The 21,732-nt window shown below is 44.1% G+C and overlaps 1 protein-coding gene across 1 annotated transcript; it reads right to left on the reverse strand.

Annotated features, from left to right (window-relative positions):
• Window positions 1-1,958: 1,958 nt before the first annotated feature.
• Window positions 1,959-16,334, reverse strand: EXOSC3 (exosome component 3). Its single transcript, XM_075602948.1, has 4 exons — window positions 16,056-16,334; window positions 9,769-9,918; window positions 8,213-8,364; window positions 1,959-2,414 (listed from the first exon to the last, which is right to left on the reverse strand). Exons 1-4 carry the CDS (start codon window positions 16,299-16,301, stop codon window positions 2,207-2,209), a joined length of 756 nt encoding a protein of 251 aa, XP_075459063.1. The 5' UTR covers window positions 16,302-16,334; the 3' UTR covers window positions 1,959-2,206.
• Between the last annotated feature and the right edge of the window lie 5,398 nt (window positions 16,335-21,732).

Here is a 21,732-nt window from a genome sequence, read left to right on the forward strand (position 1 = left end):
GATTAACAAAAGAGCAAAAACTGGGTTGCAATGCAACAATAACTAAAAATAAAGTGCACTAAAACAGGAGGGTTGGTGTAAATGTGAAACCAAGCAAAGCACCACACCTGATGGGATTAGAACTCTCAAACCATTCCAGTAGACTCGGTGGAGGTTTAATCTGCCCGAGTATGGGAGTTCTCCAGTGCCCAGTACATCGCCACAATGTTCATTGGGACCTCCTCCTCCTCAAACACGACTGCCTGGTCTTATAAATGGCTATCTTAGCCAATGCCAGAAGCAGGTCAGTGAGGAGAACCCTAAGCTATTAGTCCCAGGGTATAGCAACACAGTAAAAATAGAAATAAATGGAGCCCATCAAAAACGCAAAACTAGATGCTCAATGAAAAATGACTGTATATATACTCGTGTCAAGGAGAGATCTAGGGTAGGAGTGGATCCCTATGTCAGGAACAGCAGGGAGCAGACAAGACTCGTCGGGCAGAGGTCAGAGAAAGGCGGCAATGTAGCGTAGTCTGGGTCACAGGCAGAGGTCGGCAGCATTGAGGCAGGACTGGAATAAGGAAGCAGGAAGCATCAGCGCACACAGGCACCTAGCAGGTGCTAGAGGAACCAGTATAAACAGGCACCGACAGACAGGAAGGGGTGGTTTATATAGGCAGGCTAAGAGACAGAAAAGTCCCGTAGCGCAGATATTCTGACATCCAGTGGTTTAATCAGTGTCTTATGGATTTTTAGAAGGTTATATAAAATTGGCCCTATTGGGTTAATACGTGTGAGAAATTTTTACAATATACTCATCTAACCAGTAGTTATTCTTACCTAAGGCAATATAGTCATCAATCCATTTTTTTTTTTTTTTTTTTTTTTAACATTTCAGAGCATGGTCACCAGCCAACTTCTCATTTGCATTGATAATTGTCCTAAAATTTCTTATCTGTACTATACCCAAATTAATGGCAATGGGAAAGCAGCTCCGGGTCTGGATAAATTACTTTGGGAATGAAAAAGTTCTGAAAGAAAGTATCAAGGTATCATGACAACTATAGTAGTAAAAAATAAATAATAATATATCTCTATCAGTTGCTAGCCAACTCAAAGAGAAGGTGTCACAGGTTCAGCCAAACAATGCAATGAATTCATATTTTATCCTGTACTTTTTTTATTGTAATAATTTTCTCATTTGCTGTTAACGTCTGTATGATGTTTTCTAACACATATCCATCACAGTTGTAGATCAGCAGAACCCAAATAGGAATTATGTACAAGCTTATCATAGACTTAATTTGTCTTGAAATGTGTGAATTGGTAAACGAGTGTTGGGATTTCAGGTTTCATTACCCAGTCCTATAATATTGTGGTCAAGATGATGTCCCTATTGGGCCAAATGGGGAATTGTTGGGACTTTAAGACACCAAGAGACTGCAACTTAAAAATTCCAGCATGGAGGGCCTTAAACGTGTCTTGCTAGTGCAGCATGACATTAACAGGATGAGACATGAATAGGAGACTGTACAGAAATGCACAGCGACAAAGTAAATTCAGAAGTAAAACAAAAAAAATCTGCTCGTCACTCATACTTCTTTCAATGGGATAAACCACATGTACAGTAAAGGCGCCAATAGCCTCTCCCATGCATAAGGAACTTTGGTGAATGTGCCTGCATGCTACAAGAAATTAAATCTATAGTGGATCACTCTTAAAGCTGCAGTTCAGGCTCCCGGTTTTTTTTTTTTTTAACTTCAATAGTTTCAGTTGTGCAATCTCTACTTACCTAAAAAAAACTGCATAGCTGCCGGTCAATTCGTTCTCCGTCTATTGATTGGCAAAGTTTGGCGACATCTTTAAATATGGGGAATGTAAATCGTTGCTATAGGAACAAGCATGCTTGTTAAAATAGAATACAAGAAAATTGGTCTTTCAAAGTTGTTTTTTAAAAACAGAAAATGCTAAAAGTATTTTTTCTTACTACAGAACTGATTTATTAAAAAACTGCAGCTTTAATACAACATATTTAAAAAAAACACGAAGCTATCATATTTTCCTGGCTCTGAACAACACTGTAAATAAGGACTTAGAACAATTCTATTTTTTTTTTTAGCCCAGAACAGGTTTAAAATCATCCACACACACTGTGCTGGATCACCTGCAACATATTAATTTCTGCCAGGAAAATGTTCTTTCATCTGTGGCAAGTAAGTTTTATTTACAGGACATTGTCTGAAAACTTTGCAAAGACTTGTTTCCTCTGTTCAGCTGTCAAGTATTCACAGGCCTCCAAAATATTTGCTACAATTAAAGTCTGTTGAATTGTTTTAGCTTTCACCCATATTCGTCCATTCATGCCAATGACAATCTCTAATGGGTAAACTTTCATCAGTTCCTGGATAATGTCATTCTGAGGTGTTAGCAACCTGCAACAAAAAGAGAGGACAATATAAAAATCAACTTAACAGCCATCCTTGACCTCGTTTACAACTACAAAGGGTGAAGTGAAGTGGAGGTAAAAGTTTAAAGAAAATGTTTGTGGGAATATGCTATAAACCACCAAATATCTGAGATTGAGGAAGCTAAAATACTTTTGCAAATGGAGAAGACATCAAAACTGGGTCATGTTTGCATAATGGGGGATTTTAATTATCCAGACAGACTGGGGCAATGAGATTAGCATTACAACAAAAGGAAACAGGTTTTTGGGGGTGCTTAAAGACAATTATATGACCCAAATTGAGGAACCAACCAGGAGAGGGGCAGTTCTGGATTTGGTGATATCAAACAATGTAGAAGTAATAACAAATATTCAAGTCCTGGAACATTTGGGTAACAGTGATCATAACATCGTCTCACTTGAAATAAATGATCAAAAAACAGATTACTTGGGTTCAACAAAGACCTTAAACTTTAGAAAGGCAGATTTTAATCAACGGAGGTCTAACCTACAAGTAATACACTAGAATGATGATTTTTCAGAGAAAAATGTAGAAGATAAATGTGCAGTCTTTAAAACATTGTTAGAAAAGCACACTTATCAGTGTATACCCTTGGGTAATAAGTATAAAAGAAATAAGTCAAAACCAATGTGGCTAAATAAACAGGTAGGGGAGGAAATGGACAAGAAGAGGAAGGCGTTTAGATTCTTTAAGTCAGAAGGGACGGAGACATGGTATCAGAATAAGGAATGTAACAAATTGCAAAAGGGCAATCAAATTAGCAAAAATGGATAATGAAGAAAGGATTGCAATAGAAAGTAAGGTCAACCCTAAAAAGCTCTTTTAGTACCTTAATAACAAAAAAATGAGAAACGAAAATATAGGTCCTTTCAGTGTGAGATGGGTAGGCAGATTATTGGAGATAAGGAAAAAAGCAGAGGTATTAAACAAATTCTTTGCCAGGTAAGAATAAAGTTCAATAGTAGTGCCGCAGGAGGAAGCCACAACCTCCATATTAATTAACAATTGGTTAACTGAGGAAGAAGTTCATAAGCGACTTGAAAAAATTAAAGTAAATAAGGCACCTGGCCCCGATGGCATACATCCAAGAGTTTTCAAGGAGTTAAGCTCAGTAATAGCCAAACCATTATATTTAATATTCAAGCACTCCCTTTCCACAGGCTCAGTACCACAAGATTTGCATAAAGCAGATGTGGTGCCTATATTGAAAAAGGGAGCTAGATCAGAACCGGGAAATTACAGACATGTAAGCCTGACTTCAATAGTGGGGAAACTACTTGAAAGTTTAATATGGGATAATATTCAGGAATACCTAATGGAAAATAAAATTATTAGTAATAGTCAGCATGTATTTATGAAGGATAGATCATGCCAAACTAACTTTATTTGTTTCTTTGAGGAGGTAAGTAGGAATTTAGACCAGGGTAATGCAGTTGATGTGGTCTACTTAGATTTTGCAAAGGCTTTTGATACGGTTTCACACAAGAGGTTGGTGTACAAAATAAAGCAAATTGGACTCCGTAATATATGCACCTGGATTGAAAACTGGTTATAGAACAGACAGAGGGTTGTCATAAAATGGAACTTTTTCAGGTTGGGCTAAAGTCGTGAGTGGAGTACCTCAAGGATCGGTACTGAGACCCCTGCTTTTTAACTTGTTTATTAATGACATTGAGGTTGGCATCGAGAGCAAAGTCTCCATCTTTGCTGATGATACTAAATTGTGTAAGGTAATAGAATCAGAGCAGGATGTAATTTCTCTTCAGAAGGATTTGGAGAGACTGGAAACGTGGGCAGGTAAATGGCAGATGAGGTTTAATACAGATAAATGTAAGGTTATGCATTTGGAATGCAAGAATAAAAAGGCGAATTACAAATTAAATGGGGATAAATTGGGGGAATCCTTTATGGAGAAGGATTTAGGAGTGCTTGTAGACAGCAGGCATAGCAATAGTGCCCAAAGTCATGCAGTAGCTGCAAAGGCAAACAAGATCTTATCTTGCGTCAAACGGGCAATGGATGGAAGTGAAGTAAACATAATTATGCCCCTTTACAAAGCATTAGTAAGACCACACCTTGAATATGGAGTACAATTTTGGGCACCAATCCTAGAAAAGACATTATGGAACTAGAGAGAGTGCAGAGAAGAGCCACCAAATTAATAAAGGGGATGGACATTCTAACTTATGAGGAGAGACTAGCTAAATTAGATTTATTTACATTAGAAAAGAGGCGTCTAAGAGGGGATATGATAACTATATACAAATATATTTGGGGACAATACAAGGAGCTTACAAAAGAACTCTTCATCCCAAGGGCAGTACAAAGGACTTGGGGACATCCCTTAAGGTTGGAGAAAGGAGATTTCACCAACAACAAAGGAAAGGGTTCTTTACAGTAAGGGCAGTTAAAATGTGGACTTCATTACCCATGGAGACTGTGATGGCAGATACAATATATTTATTAAAAAAATGGGTGGACATCTTTTTAGATAGGAAAGGTATACAGGGATATATCAAATAAGTATACTTGGGAAGGATGTTGATCCAGGGATTAATCCGATTGCCAATTCTTGGAGTCAGGAAGGAATTTATTTTCCCCTTATGGAGATATCATTGGATGATATGACTCTGGGGTTTTTTGTTTGCCTTCCTCTGGATCAATAAGTAAGTATAGATATAAGATAAAGTATCTGTTGTCTAAATTGAGCATATGTTGAACTTGATGGACGTACGTCTTTTTTCAACCTCATCTACTATGTAAGTGTTGGATAATAAGAAGGCAGATGCATGGACTAACAGATAATTATTGCCCTCAACTTTTTCATATCATGTATTTCAGATAATCAGTATATGGCAGGGGTGGCCAACTCCAGCTCTAAAGAGCCACCAACAGGCCAGGTTTAAAGGATATCCCTGATTCAGCACAGGTGGCTCAAAGACTGAGCCACCTGTGCTGAAGCAGGGATAACCTTAAAACTTGACCTGTTGAGGGGTCTTGAGTACTGGAGATGAGCACCACTGGTCTAGGGGATAAAAAGGACTTGAGCATCTTATAGCTTATGTTCTACATAACTAGGCACACTTATCCTCAGCCAGTGTAATGTAGTCAGACGCACTGCTGCGGTAAAGGGGCAATTCCTACTAGGACCAAAGTGAACTAACGTCAGTGACATTTTTAGGGGGTTACATCTGGGTGATTGATAAATGTATTACCCAAGTCAGACATGTAAGATTTTTTTTTTAAATTTATGTAAATATGTGATGCTGAGACTTGGAAGAGGTTTGACTTCCTCAGGCTTCTCCCTTTTTGTCCGTCACTTTGTTCAGCAAGTGCTGGTACTGCCACAGTCCCCTCTGTTGGCTTGACAAACATTTCCCTCTTCAGAATACACCAAGAAATGCAACTTTTAATTAATCTCCCCGCAAAAAAAAGAAGAAAAAAAAAGGAGGAAAGTAGCCAAAATATTTTCCATTACCATAGTTAGATTTGTTGAGAAGCATATTAGATAAAAAAAAATATTTTTTTTTTTTTTTACAATTGTTGCTTTCTGGCCGGCTATATGGGATTGTACCTTTAAAGACTGAGGTTGAGATTTAGTCAGCGGATTCAAAATATTGGACAGACAAAGGCAGGCTGTGATTCGTAACAGAAAATGGTGCGCCACTAAGATCAGGGTTTTAAAAGCATGATTAAAATTAAATATCCAGTGACAATGACCGCAAAAACTACTAAATAATGCAATGAGCTGATCACAGCAGCTTCATCTGTGGAATCATTTTAGTTTAAGAACTTTAATGCCTACAAAAGGAGACAGTCTGAAACAGTTTCCCTAACATCTGGGTGTATGAAAAGCCAAATATTGTATCTTTGAACCATTCCACAATCTTAAAAAAAATAAATAAAAAAAAAATAAACTATTACTCACAAGTTTTCCCTTGAAATTTGAACCAAGAGAGTGACTTGTTTTTGCCTTCACCTGCTCTACTGCTGAGCAAGAAACTCATACTGGTACCTGCCTACACAGGGATCATCTACAGGTAAAAAGGTGGTGTCTGGCATGGTGGGAGACCTAATTTTTTGACACCTAGTGTGAAATTGGCTCTGCAAATCATAGTTGGATAAAAAGGTGTCCTTGGTCTTTAAAATAAAATTAATAATTTTATCCAAACATGTCATAACGTGATATTTAAAAATGCTTTAAAGTAGCAGTCTTCCCCCAGAAGCCCCCAAGTGAGTTTTGTTTCTTTAATAATAATAATAATACCTCTGAGTATTTTCTGCTATTTAATTTGTTAGTGTTGGACACTAGTGCTCGGATATAATAGGCGCGCGACAGAGCGCATGGCGTCGCGCGCACCTGCTGCATAGGTGATCCGATACCACAGGATCTGGAGGAGACGCAATGGGGAGGTGTGCCCGTGACATCACGAGCGGTTCATCCTCACTGGCTGAACCGCTCACATGACCCAGCTATCGCGCGAAACAACAAATCAAATTATTTTGATGCCGAAAAATCATTGCTATCGCGCTCCATCATGCGCATGGTCGCACGCTCTATGCCTGTCCTCATTGAGGAACGGCCTTTTGTTCTCGGCACGCGACATTGCGCTAAGAATGGATGCGTTCTTACTATTTGAACCTGAATCAAGCATCAGAATCAACAAAAAAAATAATAATAATAAAAAAAAAAAAAACACTCCCTGAATATTGGTTCTTCTTATGTATCAATATGAAAATAAACAGTGATAAGTACGGACTGCTACCTACAGAGGAAGAGGTCTAATCCTTGAAGTTTTCAAACGTGACCACATCAATATTAATAATTGTTATTTATATGATTACAACATGTATTACTACTGTGAAGCGCTATGTATATTTATGGCGCTATATAAAGACATACAATACATACAATAAATGCATGGGGAACAATATTTCAATAGTGTACACTGTACCATTCATAAAAATACTCTATATTGAAAAATAATGATCCGTCAATGTTGCTGTGCTGGCAGTAATATAAAGATCTTTGGGGCAGTGACTTGAATAGGAGTTAACGCCAGAACGGGTCATACTGGCACTTGATGCATGTGCAGGAGAGAGATGATTGGGAGGCTTTTTGTGTGTCTTTGGGAACCACCTTTAGAGAAACACTAGTCTAGTCATTATGAAATATATCTGTACAAAATAGTCTGGCGTATCAATTTAAAATAAAAAGGTAAAGGCATCATAAGTCAGGGGTGTGTAAACTTTTTCCCTGCGTCCCCTCTCCCCCATCCAACCTGTCCCCGGCGTTCTGACGTCATGTGACACCATCACACACGTCGCCACAAGTCGCCGGAGACCTGGTAACGGAGTAAGAGCATTTAATTGTAATCCTTTGGGGAAGAGCACAGGGCCTCTAAGCACCGTGCGCCCTGTTTGTGCACCCCTGATATAAAAGTGATTAGCACTTGCTTATTCATCATATTTTATTACTGTGAAAGTCCCTGGTTCCTTGCCTATAGATCAGTTATTCCTAATGACCGGTGTGCCCAAACCTAACGTCTAATTGTAAAAAATTTATTTAACAGTATGCCTTTTAACACCATTTCTATTAAAGTTACACTCACTGTTAATAGCTTTAATTAATTTAAGAAAGAATGTTCCTTACCGAGCCAAGTTCTTGTGGCCCTTATATAGGAGGGCCTGTAGTTTATATTCTGTATTACCAGAATGCAATATACATGAATGTTGACTGAAAAAGCAGTCATTGTACTTACTTTCTGACTAGCCCCACAGAAACTTTAAACATAAGTCCATCCTGGCCAATGACCCCCTTCCCATTGGCTCTCCCGGAACTGTCTATACACACCAACTCCGGCTCCATGTCTTTATTAGCAACGATGAACTGTCCATAAACTAGATCGCCGACCTACAAACAAGGCATTGTGAATTGTTACAAATAAATAAAGACATTGTTTCATTGGTGTTACCTGAAAACAAAGTTTGTTAAAAACAATTCAGAAGTAAAACAACATTAATATGTTGTGTTCTTGTAAATTACATCAGAAGTCTGTGTGTGGTATACTCATCTGGCAATAAAGCAATAGCAAAGAAAACAAAAAAATGGAGCAATGCACATTTAGAACCTAAAACCTCACCCTCCTTCCACAAAAATTGTTGACTTCTGCTATTGGCCCTGACTACCTTTTCCTACACCCCCTTTGTAACCCTCTGCCATCTTCCCCATCTCATTTGTTAATTGCATCAATCCTTCTATAGTGTAGCATATACATTTTTATGGGTATGTAGCCCCAGTAAGAAATGGGGGCTATATATCCTTCTCCTACTGGTGTAAGTCCTGTTAAGGGCAGGCCGCCAGTAGTTTACATGGGTTTTTCCCCCACATCAAGCCCTGCCTTGAGTGATAGAGGCAGGACCCTGACTGTCTGCTGGCCTGAGACAGAGGGGAGGTCCTGCTGACATCATGAGGGGTGGGGCTGTCTAAAGTTAGTCCTGCCTGCTCCTGTAAGAGACAAGTAGTGAAGTTCTGGTCTGGAGTGGAGGAAGACCTAGTAGTTGAGTTCTGTCCTGGGAGCAGAGTGTGCTGGAGCCGAGAGAGAGAGATAGTCTGGGAGTTTGAAGGAGACAGGAGAGGAGACGCTCAGCACCTTGAGTAGTGCTGTGGACCAATGCCCCTCACCCTGCTGAGGGGGTGAGGGGGAAGATCTAAGAGTACATCCTGGAGGTGGGGGTTGGGGTATTGAAGCCCCAAACAGCCCATCCTGCTAGGGTACAGCCTGGAGGAGAGGAGTGGAGGAACAGACCTGGTTACAATTGGAAGCACTGCTGCATATGTACTGATGCGGTGCATGAACTGCTGCTTGAGTGCTGTGTTAAGGACAATAAAGAGACATTGCTGCTTTTATCTAAGACTGTGTGTGAGATCTGGATCATTCGCCCTGGGACCAGGGTTTCTCTGTAAGGGTCCCACCCCATATCCCTGGGGCTTATAGAGATGGAGGCGCTGCACCACAAGGACTGCTAAGAGATGGAGGCATATACCCCAGAAGCCTGTCCCTGTTATCCCCAATACCAACGCGTGAGACTCAGGCCCTCCTGTTCCTCACAGGTATGAACCACCAACATACACGTAACCAGCCCTCACTACACCCTAGAGGTCCAATCTGCGACCGGGGTGGGGGAGGGGGGGGGAAAACATGGGTTACAGGTATAAAAACATGCCCTCTTCCCACACCAAACATAAGATACTCAGTTAGAGGATCAAACCCACCCCTAATTTGTATTTATAAACATAGATCACTGGAAAACCTACCTTTACGTTTGGCCTGTTTTTTTTGGTGGCACCTTCGAATGCTAAGAAGGACAATGAAGCTTGCTCACTGCCTCCAGTATCCAATTTGAAAATGTCCCCCGACTTTGTTGTCACAATTCCAATGACGTGGTCCCCTTTCACAGGCACATACTGTGAATGAGACAAGGGCCATTTAAAAAAGAAAAGAAAAAAAAAGGGGGGGGGGGAGAAATACAGTACGTTATCACATTCAGCACAAACACTGGACTCAAAACCCCTTCAGTGCTTATTAGGAAGTCCATAAAAATAGACCAGTGATTTTGAAGCTTGTAAGAACTGCAGAAACCGTCGCAATGTATTGCTGTTTCATGTAGTTCAAAGTGCTATTAGCAGTGTTGGTCCTGGAAAAATGTAGATTCATTGTAGATTATGATACCGCTTACAGTACCAGACTAACATTAGGGTCCTTAATAGATGACATTTTTGTATACACTACTTTTAAAACCTCAATTACTTCTTGAATTCTACGCTTTAAAAAAAAGAAACCGGTAAGGTTTCTGAAGCTCTGTGCACCATAATTTCATCTATGAAGAACTCTTGGTGCCCTTGTTATTCCATGGAACCATAGCTATTTAACTAAAATGTTTGCTGCTCCAACAGGACTTCTTTTTTAAAGATTTTTTTCAATACATGTAAATGTATGATGTTACAAAATAAGATTTAATAACATTTCTGAAAAATTAAATTATGGCGAGGAGAGGGTTAATCAGGCCTAAATGAAAGGTATTATACCCGGCTGATTAATCCCAATTCGCATTGGGGATGAAGGGGTTTAAAAGTATTTGCACTGCACTGCTGTATTTGCACTGTCCCAGAAATCTTAACCCCCATTTGCAGGCTATTCTCTGCCTGCTGTAATAGAAGTAAATGCAGTGTGTGCTATATTCTTCTGAGGCACAAGATGGCGTTGTGAGCGCCGAAGCAAGCGCTGATTCAAGAAGCGTGGCTGCGGTTTAGAGGTCTGTTTTAAGTATGGATATACATTTCTATCTATTCGACCTCGTAACCACAAGTCAATTGAATAATTGGCTTGCGGTTAGATTTGAAGTGGTTTACCGATAAAACATATCCGTAACTTGTTAGCCCCGTAACTTGAAAGGCAGAAAGTCTATTGCCGTGGGAAGTGGGTATAAATAAAACATGCACATACATATAAAAATTACAGTTGTGGTATACCCAGAACATGATGTTTTAATAAAGTGTGTAATACTGTGACTTTAAAATGTACAGGCATGTAAGCCCGGAAAGAAATCATTTGACATGCAAATATGCTAAGGGTGCATGAGCTGAGGGTATTTTCTTTCCTGCATTTCAAAGACGTTCCGCTAAGTGGGAGCCTCAAAGTCTAGGGAAAATGCCGGGATGAAAAGCCTCAGACTCAAGGTGTGAAAGTGGCCGGAATGTTGCTAAGTGCCAGATTCCGGCACCCAGCATGAAACATTCACACCTTGGAGACAAACTGCTGACCCAGTGTCGCCAGGGAAGGGGTGTATTCCAGGTATGCTAAACCGCATGGGTGTCAAGTGAGCACATGCGCTTTGCAGACCGGAAAGCCTTTTTTGCCCACTTTTCAAACTGCTGGCAAATCGGGGATTGGTGGGTTAAATGTTTCCACGGAGGGGATTGGGTGTACATGTCAAGGATAGACTGGATAACCCAATAACTGTGCCCGCCGGACTATCCCCAGTGTGATCCAGATACGATTCATGATGTGACTATGCTTTACGCAGGATTTCTTTCAAGTACAGCGGCAGCGGTTCCAAGATGCAAGGGGTTAATAACATCGCAACCAAGAATCGTCAGAATTCGTTAGCCCTGGTGACTCCTGAACGAATTCCAACTAAATTCTTTGATTTGGCAAAGTTATTAGATTGGCAACTTGCGATCTAGCCAACGGGACTTTAAACAGAGACTGCATTTCTTGCGCTTTCTTGCAAAGGACATTTTATTTCGTTTTCCCATCCCAGTAAGTGTGGTATTAAGTGTATTCTGAAGTTGTCGTGTGTTTGTCTAGCAAGGAAATAAATCACAATTTATTTTACCTCCTTGTTGTGTTCAATCGAGAATCCCAAAAATATTAAAAGTGTTGATAAGTTCTGGTCCACCGTGACAAATACAGCTCAACCCCGTTGTAGCGCGATCCGCGGGGTGGCCTCTACTCTATCTATATAATATATAAAATATAATATATTAATATATATAATATAATAATATATATTATATTTAATATATAATATATATAGTGTTCGACAAACCTATACATTTGCACGCCCCGGGCGAGTGGATTTAACATCGTGGCAAGCACCAATTGGCCCAAGCAGCACACGTGTGGTACTAGGTGGCGAGTAGATTTTTTTTTTTTTTTGTTCGGCGAGTACATTTTTTGGTGATTTGTCGACCACTGTATGTATGTATGTATGTATGTATGTATGTATGTATGTATGTATGTATGTATGTATGTATATATATATATATATATATATATATAACCGAAATATTGTTTGTCTGTTGGTTTGTGCGGTTGCCGATTGGTTGGCGGCGGCTCACGCTCTGATTGGCTTGCGGGGTGGGGTGATGTCACAAACTGCGGACTGCCAGGTACCATCCTGCCTCACACACACTCCCCGCCTCACACCCTCTACCCGCCAGATAACACACGAGCGGGACAACCGCCGCCTCATGCGCCCTCCACCCGCCGCATAACACGAGCGGGACAACCGCCGCCTCATGCGCCTCCACCCGCCGCATAACACAACAACAGGACAACCGCCGCCTCACGTGCCCTCCCCCCTCCCACCCTAGTGGAAGGGCCACCGCCTCACACCATCCACCCACCGCATAGCCTCACACCCTCCACATCACACGCTCCACCCACCAACCGCAGCATAACACAACAGCAGGACAACCGCCGCCTCACGTGCCCTCCCCCCTCCCACCCTAGAGGAAGGGCCGCCGCCTCACACCCTCCACCCGCCGAGCCTCTCCTCCACACGCCCACCCTAGCGGGAGACCTGCCGCCTCACACCCTCCACCCACCGCATAGCCTCACACCCTCCACATCACACGCTCCACCCACCAACCGCAGCATAACACCCTCCATCCGCCGCGAGAGAGGTGCTGGGGGGAGGGGGCGAGAGTGAGGTGCTAGGGGGAGGTGAAGTGATGTGCAGGGGGGTGGGGGAAGAGTGATGTGAGGTGCAAGGGTGAACGGAGAGAGGGGGGGAGCGGAGAGAGAGGGGGAGAGAGAGAGGGGAGAGAGAGAGGGGAGAGAGAGAGGGGAGAGAGAGAGGGGAGAGAGCGGGCGCGGGGAGAGAGCGGGCGCGGGGAGAGAGCGGGCGCGGGGAGAGAGCGGGCGCGGGGAGAGAGCGGGCGCGGGGAGAGAGCGGGCGCGGGGAAAGAGCGAGCGCGGGGAGAGAGCGAGCGCGGGGAGAGAGCGAGCGCGGGGAGAGAGCGAGCGCGGGGAGAGAGAGAGAGCGGAGAGAGAGAGAGAGCGGAGAGAGAGAGCGGAGAGAAAAAATTAATTCCCGACCAACGCCGGGTATTTCAGCTAGTTATAATAAATTAAGGCAGCGTTCACTCTTGGGGAGATTTTTTTTTTTTGATGAGGCAGAAAGTAGGGGGTCTCCGGAGCTAAAACGTGTTAATTTGATCTCCGAAAACTCCCTGCCCCTTGAGATACTTACATGTGGAAGCTGTGAATATGGAATTACCCAGTATACCGAGGCTGCTAACAGGTAGTGCACACACTTTATGGCAACTTGATTGAAGAGAGACCCAGCAATGATTAATGAAACAATAAGCCTCCGGTATTGAAAACAGGGAGTTGGGTAATAGTAAGCCGGATAGAGGTACAGGGGGACACCTCCCTAAGGGGCGCCCCCAAGTAAATCACAGCCCGGCACTAACCGCCTCAATAATCTCCCTGAAATACCGCGTGGAGGTTAGGAGTACTCACGAAAAAGCCGTCCCTGTTGGTGCAGGGAATTCTGCAGCGGCTTCCTCCTCTGGTGTAGCTGGCGTCAGCGTGCTCCGCCGGAAATGATGACACAGGAAGAAGGGGGTAAGATGGTCCGTGGTTCACAGCAACTTCAGCAGCCAACGCATGGATGTCTAAAAAAACTTTATTGATCGCTAGCAGCAAACATCAGGCAACCACTCTAACATGTTTCGTCCAGGCTATGGCTGCTGAAGTTGCTGTGAACCACGGACCATCTTACCCCCTTCTTCATGTGGAAGCTGTGGCCCAAGTCCCGTGGCTCAATAGAAAACAACCGACATCCCTTGCAACCTTATATTGGCCCGTTGAACCTTTAAACAGAAGTGAGATACCAGCAGCACCTTTAGGCCGCGATTATAGTGCCGGTCATGCACGTGACGTCACGCATGAGTGGCCCGCACGTGAAACTTGCACTGCAGGCATCGGGAGGCGGAGCAGAGGTGTGGCTGTGATGTGACGCGAGCGGGTCACCCTTATTGACTGAAACACTGACGTGACGCAGCCGTGGCGCTACTTAACCAATCTAATTTGTCTCACTAGTCGGTAGCTCCGTAGCTCTTGGTCGCGTACACTGTGTGCGGCTTCTTTGGCCACCATTAGTTCTTTCTGGCACCTCGCACATGCCACCAGTATAATCGCGGCCATAGAGGCAAGTATCTCGGGAAGCAAGCGGCTACCAGAGCTGAAATTAATGGGGTTTACCCATTAAACTGTAGTTATCAATACATTTATTCTGATCAACTGTGTGCCATTTTCTTTTTGTAATGTAGGCATGTTAGGTTGAGTCCATGCTCCCTGCGGCGCGCTGAGGCTCAGGGAAAGCGGGTGCTTTCCCTTGCCATGTGTATGTATGTATGTGTGTGTGTGTGTGTGTGTGTGTGTGTGTGTGTGTGTGTGTGTGTGTGTGTGTGTATATATATATATATATATATATATAAAATCACCACAATTAAGGTTATGGTGGGTAAGAAAAGTGACCAAAACCCCCCCACAGTAAAGCATAAAGCAACTGTAAATATTACTGTTTGTTCATTTGCATGTCTTAGACAGGTCTGCAACCCGGTCTTTCCCCATTATCGCCCAGCATACAGCGCTTTCACTGCAGCAAGGGATTCTGGGAAATGACATGCAAATGAGCACACAGTGTCACTTTTTGCCTCAATAACCATTTTTAACATGGTTCCCTATAGGCTTAAGCTTGCTGCATGGTCACAGCTTTGAGCACAGCCAGGGTTAAGGTGCATACCCAGAAAACCACCCACAGACAGCTGTTTCGACCTTGATGGGTCTCATCAGTGTGGGGTTGATTTTACTGGGAATGCAAGAGAGGCTATGGGATAGGCTAAACCATAATACTGAGAGTGTGAGTGTGAGTGTGTGTGTGTGTGTGTGTGTGTGTGTGTGTGTGTGTGTATATATATATATTATATATATACACACACACATACATATACATCTATATATACATACACACATATGGTAACCAGGGGGATCCTGATGACAAAAGACAGCACACCTTACTGCGGTGTGCTGTCTTTTGTCATCAGGATCCCCCTGGTTACCACATGTCTATATGCTTCATATGGGACAAGCATATGATTTTTTTTTTTTTTAATATATATATATATATATATCTATATATATATATATATAGATATATATATATATATATAGTGCCCGCACTCCTGAGAGAATTATGGCAAACAAAATAATTAGTTGTAACAAATATCACTGCTGCTAATCAAGCAAATGGTGGCAGTAGGAATACAAATATAAAGATGACACCAAAAAAAAGCCATGCAAGAAATGTAACATCTTACTACCAGAAGAGCTTTGTAATGTGACAGAGAAGAGGTTAATTAGCATTAAAACTAACATTAAAGTAGCATATACAGAATAGCATTCATGATAATAGCAAACATTTTTGTTGTGTCAATAGTAATTCTATTACCATTATATATAACGTTAACCCTTTCAAAGCAACGCATTGCTCTGCAATGTGTTCCTGGCTCTTTTAGCCGTGTTAATGACATCGATAGCGATGCATTGCAGTCACCTCTGACACAAATAACTGCAATAATAATAATAATAAAAAGTTGCTGTAATAACACGATTAATTCCCAGAGAGAATAACCACAACTCGAGATAACAAAAACATATGGATAAAATAATAACAACATACATCGTGGCAATAAAAAAAAAAAAAAACATGACACCAGCACGTGCAATAAACAAACATAAACATAGTTACCCTCTTCTGCTGGGAGTCAACCCAATACACCGCCGGGTCTCTGTGTCTGAGCAGCCCGCACTTACTGACCAGCAGATCATCCCCCTGCCGCATGAGCCCGGGGCCGCACACCACCCGGAGCCTGCCGCCGGAGGGTAAGGAGGACAGGGACAGGAGGGCGTCCTGAGACTGAGGAGGGGGGAGCAGCAACACATCTCCCGGGAGCACCACCCGGCCCACGGCGTCCTGCGCCCACACCGGAGACATGCTGCAAGCAGAGGAAGGGGCGGGGCAGGAAGCAGACACGTGGTGATACACACACCTCCTGATACTGCCCCTGGACTGCAGGCGAAAGGGGGAGGGGGCAAGGCACGAGCAAGATGGAAAGATGCACGTGACTAAGCTGAGGGTATTCAAGTGCTGAGGATGTGTAGGTTGTGCTAATACTGTATGATGCATCAAAATCATGCAAGGTGGAGGGGAGTGTATAAAGTGTAGCTTGTTATGCGATATGTCCAATCAGCCAATACAAGATGGAGGGGAATGGTTAAGTAGTTGTATATATGCAGTGGTCCAAGTGTCTGTACCTGACTTCAAAAACGTATAAATGTATTGTATTATTGTGGAAAAGCTATGTTTTATAAAGATTTGTCAAACGTATGCTTAGGAAATAGAAAGAGAGGCTTGCTAAAATCCACTTTTTCTTTAAATATTAAATAAGCTATGCAGAAGGGGCAGAACGAGAGCACAGCCATAGTAGATTCATGCACCCCACCAGCGCAAGATGAAGGGACAGGCAAGATAGGAGTATAGAGCAATCTATGAGCTGCAAACTTGAATTGTTCTAGGTAAAGCATTGCCAACCAGCAACAGCTTGTGGGAGCAGGGAGGCATCTTGGAGTGAACAATAACGCAAAAACTCACAGCAATTGCACTCAGGTCACTTGGGATCATGATGCACGATTCATTGCTGGGCACACGGTACCTTTTAAAACATAACTAAAATACAGTTTATTAGCCGGGTATAATGCCTTTATTAATGGCCTGATTAACACCCTCATCGCCACACTTCCCCCAACTCAAAGCGCAGGCTCTGCCCCGACCACCTCGTCCGGTGGTTGGGCTGGCCTGGCAGCGCTTCAGTTTGCTTGTCCACCGAGATTGTCCTGGCGGGAAAGGTCATCCACCTTGCCACGTTCACTGCCCTTTCCCCCCCACTTGGCTGAGTACAGCGCCGATGCCATAGTCCGAGGCATCAGTCTGCACCAAAAAAGTCTGGTGCAACTTGAACAGGAGCACTGGCCAGTGGAGTCTTCAGGGCCTGGGATGAGGCTTCAAAGGCAGGTGACCAGACAACCAGCACAGACAGTCACGTTTGGGTCAATGTGATGATAGCCTACACAGGTCTATTAATATTACACAAAAATAACTGGGTTTGAACTGAACGAGGCTTAAGATATAATAAAGTGATTTTATTCCTTTGGATAGGTGAACACACGAATAATACAGTAACAGACAAGAGGTACACTTACTTAGGGGTTGGGGAATGAGAAGTTTGATGTAGCATTTCTCTTCAGCAATCAGGTAATCATTCAGGTGATATCAGGTAACCATATCAGCAAACGAAGACAAAGGATATAGGGTGGACAGCAGTTTATAAACCTTTTGTCCCTCTATCCTTAACATTAAGTACCTGTGATTGGTTTTCAATTACCTCCAGCCAAACTTTAACGTGGGAACACATTTTAACACATGCCCCCCTGCTAGCTGGCACAGGCGTAGTAGAACTCTGGGGTCTCATTTCTGTAGCCCCACATATGCAAATGGAATGCCAGCCAGTCTACCCATTTGGATCTCTGGCAGGAAAACCTTTGTTGGAAGGTGTTAAATGGGACACTTAAAAACTGCTCTGGTTTGAGCCTTCTCCGCCCTCAAATAAACAGGGAGGGTGACAAAACCCTTTGAACAATACTTAAGTCCTAGACATTGGTTTGCCTCTAGGGCCATCTGCTACCCTGGTATGCAAAGGAATTTCCTCTGGGTCTTTGTCCATACCTTGGGACACAGTATCAAACATAAAACATAAACGTATTAAAAAATCCGGTTCTGTTGGGTCTAGCAGAACCAAACTTCCCAGTTCTCATTGCCGGAACGGGGACACCATATGGTCCAAAAAGAGACTTGCTACGACCTAGAGAACCGGAGATACACAAATGCACATTAAATCATTTTTCACTTTAATACAAAAATCTCCGCTAAAAAAGAAATCTCAGCTTTTCACTAAATCCCCATTGAAAACCACGGGCTTCTCCGCCATAGACTTTCAATGGTAAATTGCCGCCATTGAAGTCAATGGGGTTTCTCCGCCATTGAAGTCTATGGGAAAAGTCCCGAACTTTCAAGGGGGTCCATACTCCGTCGGGTTGGTCCAAGAGGGTCAAGGATGGTTCTGCAGTGATGCCGGAGCAGTGACTGCAGATACCCCAAACCTTGATCCGCTGGGCCCTCCGGAACCGGAGATATGGAGTACCAAAATACAGCATTTCACACTTAGTCATTTTTCTGAGCCGTTTCTGCCGCCGCCGGCAAAGCCTATGGCGCGACCCGCTCTTCTTGGTTCGACCCTTATCGGGGGTCCAGGATTCTGGGACCCGGATGTGGTCGTGTGGGGGGAAGCCTAGGAACTAGGGGCAAAAAGAAATTTATTCCTAGGGGCCCTAGAACTGTTTATTCCCACGCCACTTGACGTTGACCTTGACTTGTAAGTGATCAAAGCTCTCCTATTGAAAATGTATCCGCTTTGCGGTCTGGACGGCAGCCAACTTGTTCTTCGAAAGTTACCTCGAGGAATCTCCATTGAAGTCAATGGGCCCATTGACTTTCAATGGGACACCGCCGCTCTCCCTCTCGGACGCCACCTGCTGGTCTTTACAGGAAACAGGACTAAAACAACAAGATTCTCCATTAGAATGCATTGAGCCCTAATGGCGGCCAATGGAGACCTGCAAAATGGTGCCTGAAAAGGCGGGAAAATTACACAAAGAGCTATAATCATTAAAGGACTATTAACCCTTGTGCTCCCAGATGGATTCTAGTGTGTGTGTGATGCAGACATTGATTAAACCAGACATTACAGGAGAAAATACATTTACAGGTTATAACAAGGGTTAAATCATTGTTCTGGGTCTTAGCCCAGTTAACCCTTTGACTCCCGGGTGAGGTCAGGGGATGGCCAAATGGGGTGTAACCCCTTTAATCCCGGGCCACCCCCTTTCTCCCTCTACACCTCCCCTTCTTAATGGGTGACCTGTGGCCCACTGGCCCTAACGGGGAGTGGAGCACTGCTGGCACCATTAATGAACTCAGTCTCAGAGGGATAGTCCTGGCGTGAAAGTCCGTCAGCATTTCTGTTTTCACTGCCCTTCTTGTGTTGAATGGTAAATTCAAATTCTTGCAAAGCCAAGCTCCATCTCAGCAGTTTGGCATTTTCCCCTGATACCCTCTGTAGCCAACTCAGGGGGTTGTGGTCTGTGATGACCGTGAAAGCCCTCCCATAGACATAGAGCTGGAGCTTTTTGAGTGCCCACACAATGGCCAAGCACTCCTTCTCAATGGTGGCATATGCCACTTCCCTGGGGAGCAGTTTGCGACTTAGAAACACCACAGGGTGCTCTTTGCCGTCGTCCCCCACCTGGCTCAACACAGCCCCCACACCAAAGTCTGAGCCATCAGTTTGTATAAGAAAATGCTTGGTATAGTCTGGAGCAGCCAGTATAGGGGCTCCAGCAAGCGCAGTTTTCAGGGCATGGAAAGCAGTTTCACAGGCAGGAGACCAGGTAATAAGCACAGGCAGTTGCTTCTTGGTCAGATCAGTCAGGGGTTTGGCCAGGGCGCTGTACTGTGGGACAAATTTCCTATAGTACCCTGTGGTGCCCAAAAATGCCATGACCTGTTTCTTGGTTTTTGGAACAGGCCACTCAACTATGGCTTCTACCTTGGCTGGCTCTGGTTTGAGATGCCCTCCACCCACCCTGTGCCCTAAATACAGGACTTCTGCCATCCCTACCATACACTTAGTGGGTTTTAAGGTAAGCCCAGCCTCCCTGATCCTATCCAGCACCGCAGCTACATGTCCTATGTGGGATTCCCAGGAATTACTAAAGACAGCAATGTCATCTAAGTAAGCCCTGGCATAGCTCTGCATCCCTTCCAGTAACCTATTGACCAGGCGTTGGAAGGTAGCCGGGGCATTCTTCATCCCAAATGGCATCACCAAAAACTCATAGAGGCCACTTGGAGTGATGAATGCTGACTTCTCCCTAGCCTCCAGGGTCAGGGGGATTTGCCAGTAACCTTTACTCAAATCCATGGTGGTCAGATACTTTGCCCCCGCGAGTTCATCTAGTAACTCATCCATGCGGGGCATGGGGTAAGCATCTGACACCGTTCCAGCGTTGAGCAACCGGTAGTCCACACAAAACCTGGTGGTCTTGTCCTTTTAGGCACTAGGACTACCGGACTTGCCCAAGGGCTCTGGGACGGGGTAATTACCCCTAGGGTCAGCATCTCCTCAATCTCTCTCTCCATACTTGTCTTGACCTCTGCTGACACTCTATAAGCGTGCTTATGCAGAGGTTGCAGGTCCCCTGTGTGTACTGGGTGTTTTGTGAGATGTGTGGTCCCTGGCATGTCAGTGAAGAGGGCGCTGAACTGAGCTAGCATGTCCCTGGCTTCTACCTTCTGCCTGGCACTCAACTGTGCCCCTATCTCTACCTGCTCAACAGTGTTTCCTTGCTTTGCCTCCCCTAGGAGATCAGGCAGAGCATTGTTCGCCGGATCCTCCAGCAGTGGGCTACAAATGGCCAGCACTGCTCCCATACTCGGTGCTCTGTACTCTTTCAACATGTTGATGTGGTATGTCTTGTGCCTCTCAGGCGCTACCTGTACAACATAGTTGCACTCATTCACCTTTCGGATAATCGAGTACGGTCCCGACCAGGCAGCCATCAGCTTGTTCTCTCGAGTGGGTTTGAGAACAAGCACCTGCTGTCCTGGGATGAATTCTCTGCTTCGGGCCTGCTGGTCATACCATTGCTTTTGCTTGGTCTGAGCAGCCCTGAGGTGGTCCTGGGCCATCCCCATGAGCATCTCTAACCGGTCTCTGAGATCTACCACATACTGGATCACTGAAGCATCAGTAGCGGTAGTCTCCCCTTCCCATCCCTCACGGAATAGGTCCAGAGGTCCACGTACCCTGCGGCCATATAGTAGCTCGAAGGGGGAGAAGCCTGTAGATTCTTGCGGTACCTCTCGGTAGGCAAACAGCAAGTGCTGCAGGTCTTTCCCCTCCGCCTCTATAAAGGTCCGGAGCATCTGCTTCAGGGTCCCGTTAAACCTCTCACATAATCCGTTTGTCTGGGGATGGTAAGGGGTAGTGCGCCGGTGCTGTACACCGCAGGCATCCCAGAGACAATGTAACAGTTCACTCATGAACTGCGACCCCTGATCGGTTAGGTTCTCACTAGGGAAACCTACCCTAGCAAAAATGTTCAGCAAAGCTGCTGCCACTGTCTTGGCACTTATGGTGCCAAGCGCTACTGCCTCAGGGTACCAGGTGGCAAAATCCACCACCGTGAGGATGTAGCGCTTCCCTGACCTGCTAGGAATCATGATGGGTCCTATCAGGTCCATTGCTACC

The sequence above is a fragment of the Ascaphus truei genome, chromosome 1, assembly GCF_040206685.1.
Source record: "Ascaphus truei isolate aAscTru1 chromosome 1, aAscTru1.hap1, whole genome shotgun sequence".
Taxonomy (NCBI): Eukaryota; Metazoa; Chordata; class Amphibia; order Anura; family Ascaphidae; genus Ascaphus; species Ascaphus truei.

Bases quoted from the DNA above. Each gene is read 5' to 3' on its own strand.
- EXOSC3 (XM_075602948.1), bottom strand. From the start codon at position 16,301: ATGTCTCCGGTGTGGGCGCAGGACGCCGTGGGCCGGGTGGTGCTCCCG. The intron at 9,919-16,055 runs GTAACTATGTTT...TCTCATTCACAG, and splicing joins TTGACTCCCAGCAGAAGAGG to TATGTGCCTGTGAAAGGGGA. The intron at 8,365-9,768 runs GTAGGTTTTCCA...CCTTGTTTGTAG, and splicing joins AAAACAGGCCAAACGTAAAG to GTCGGCGATCTAGTTTATGG.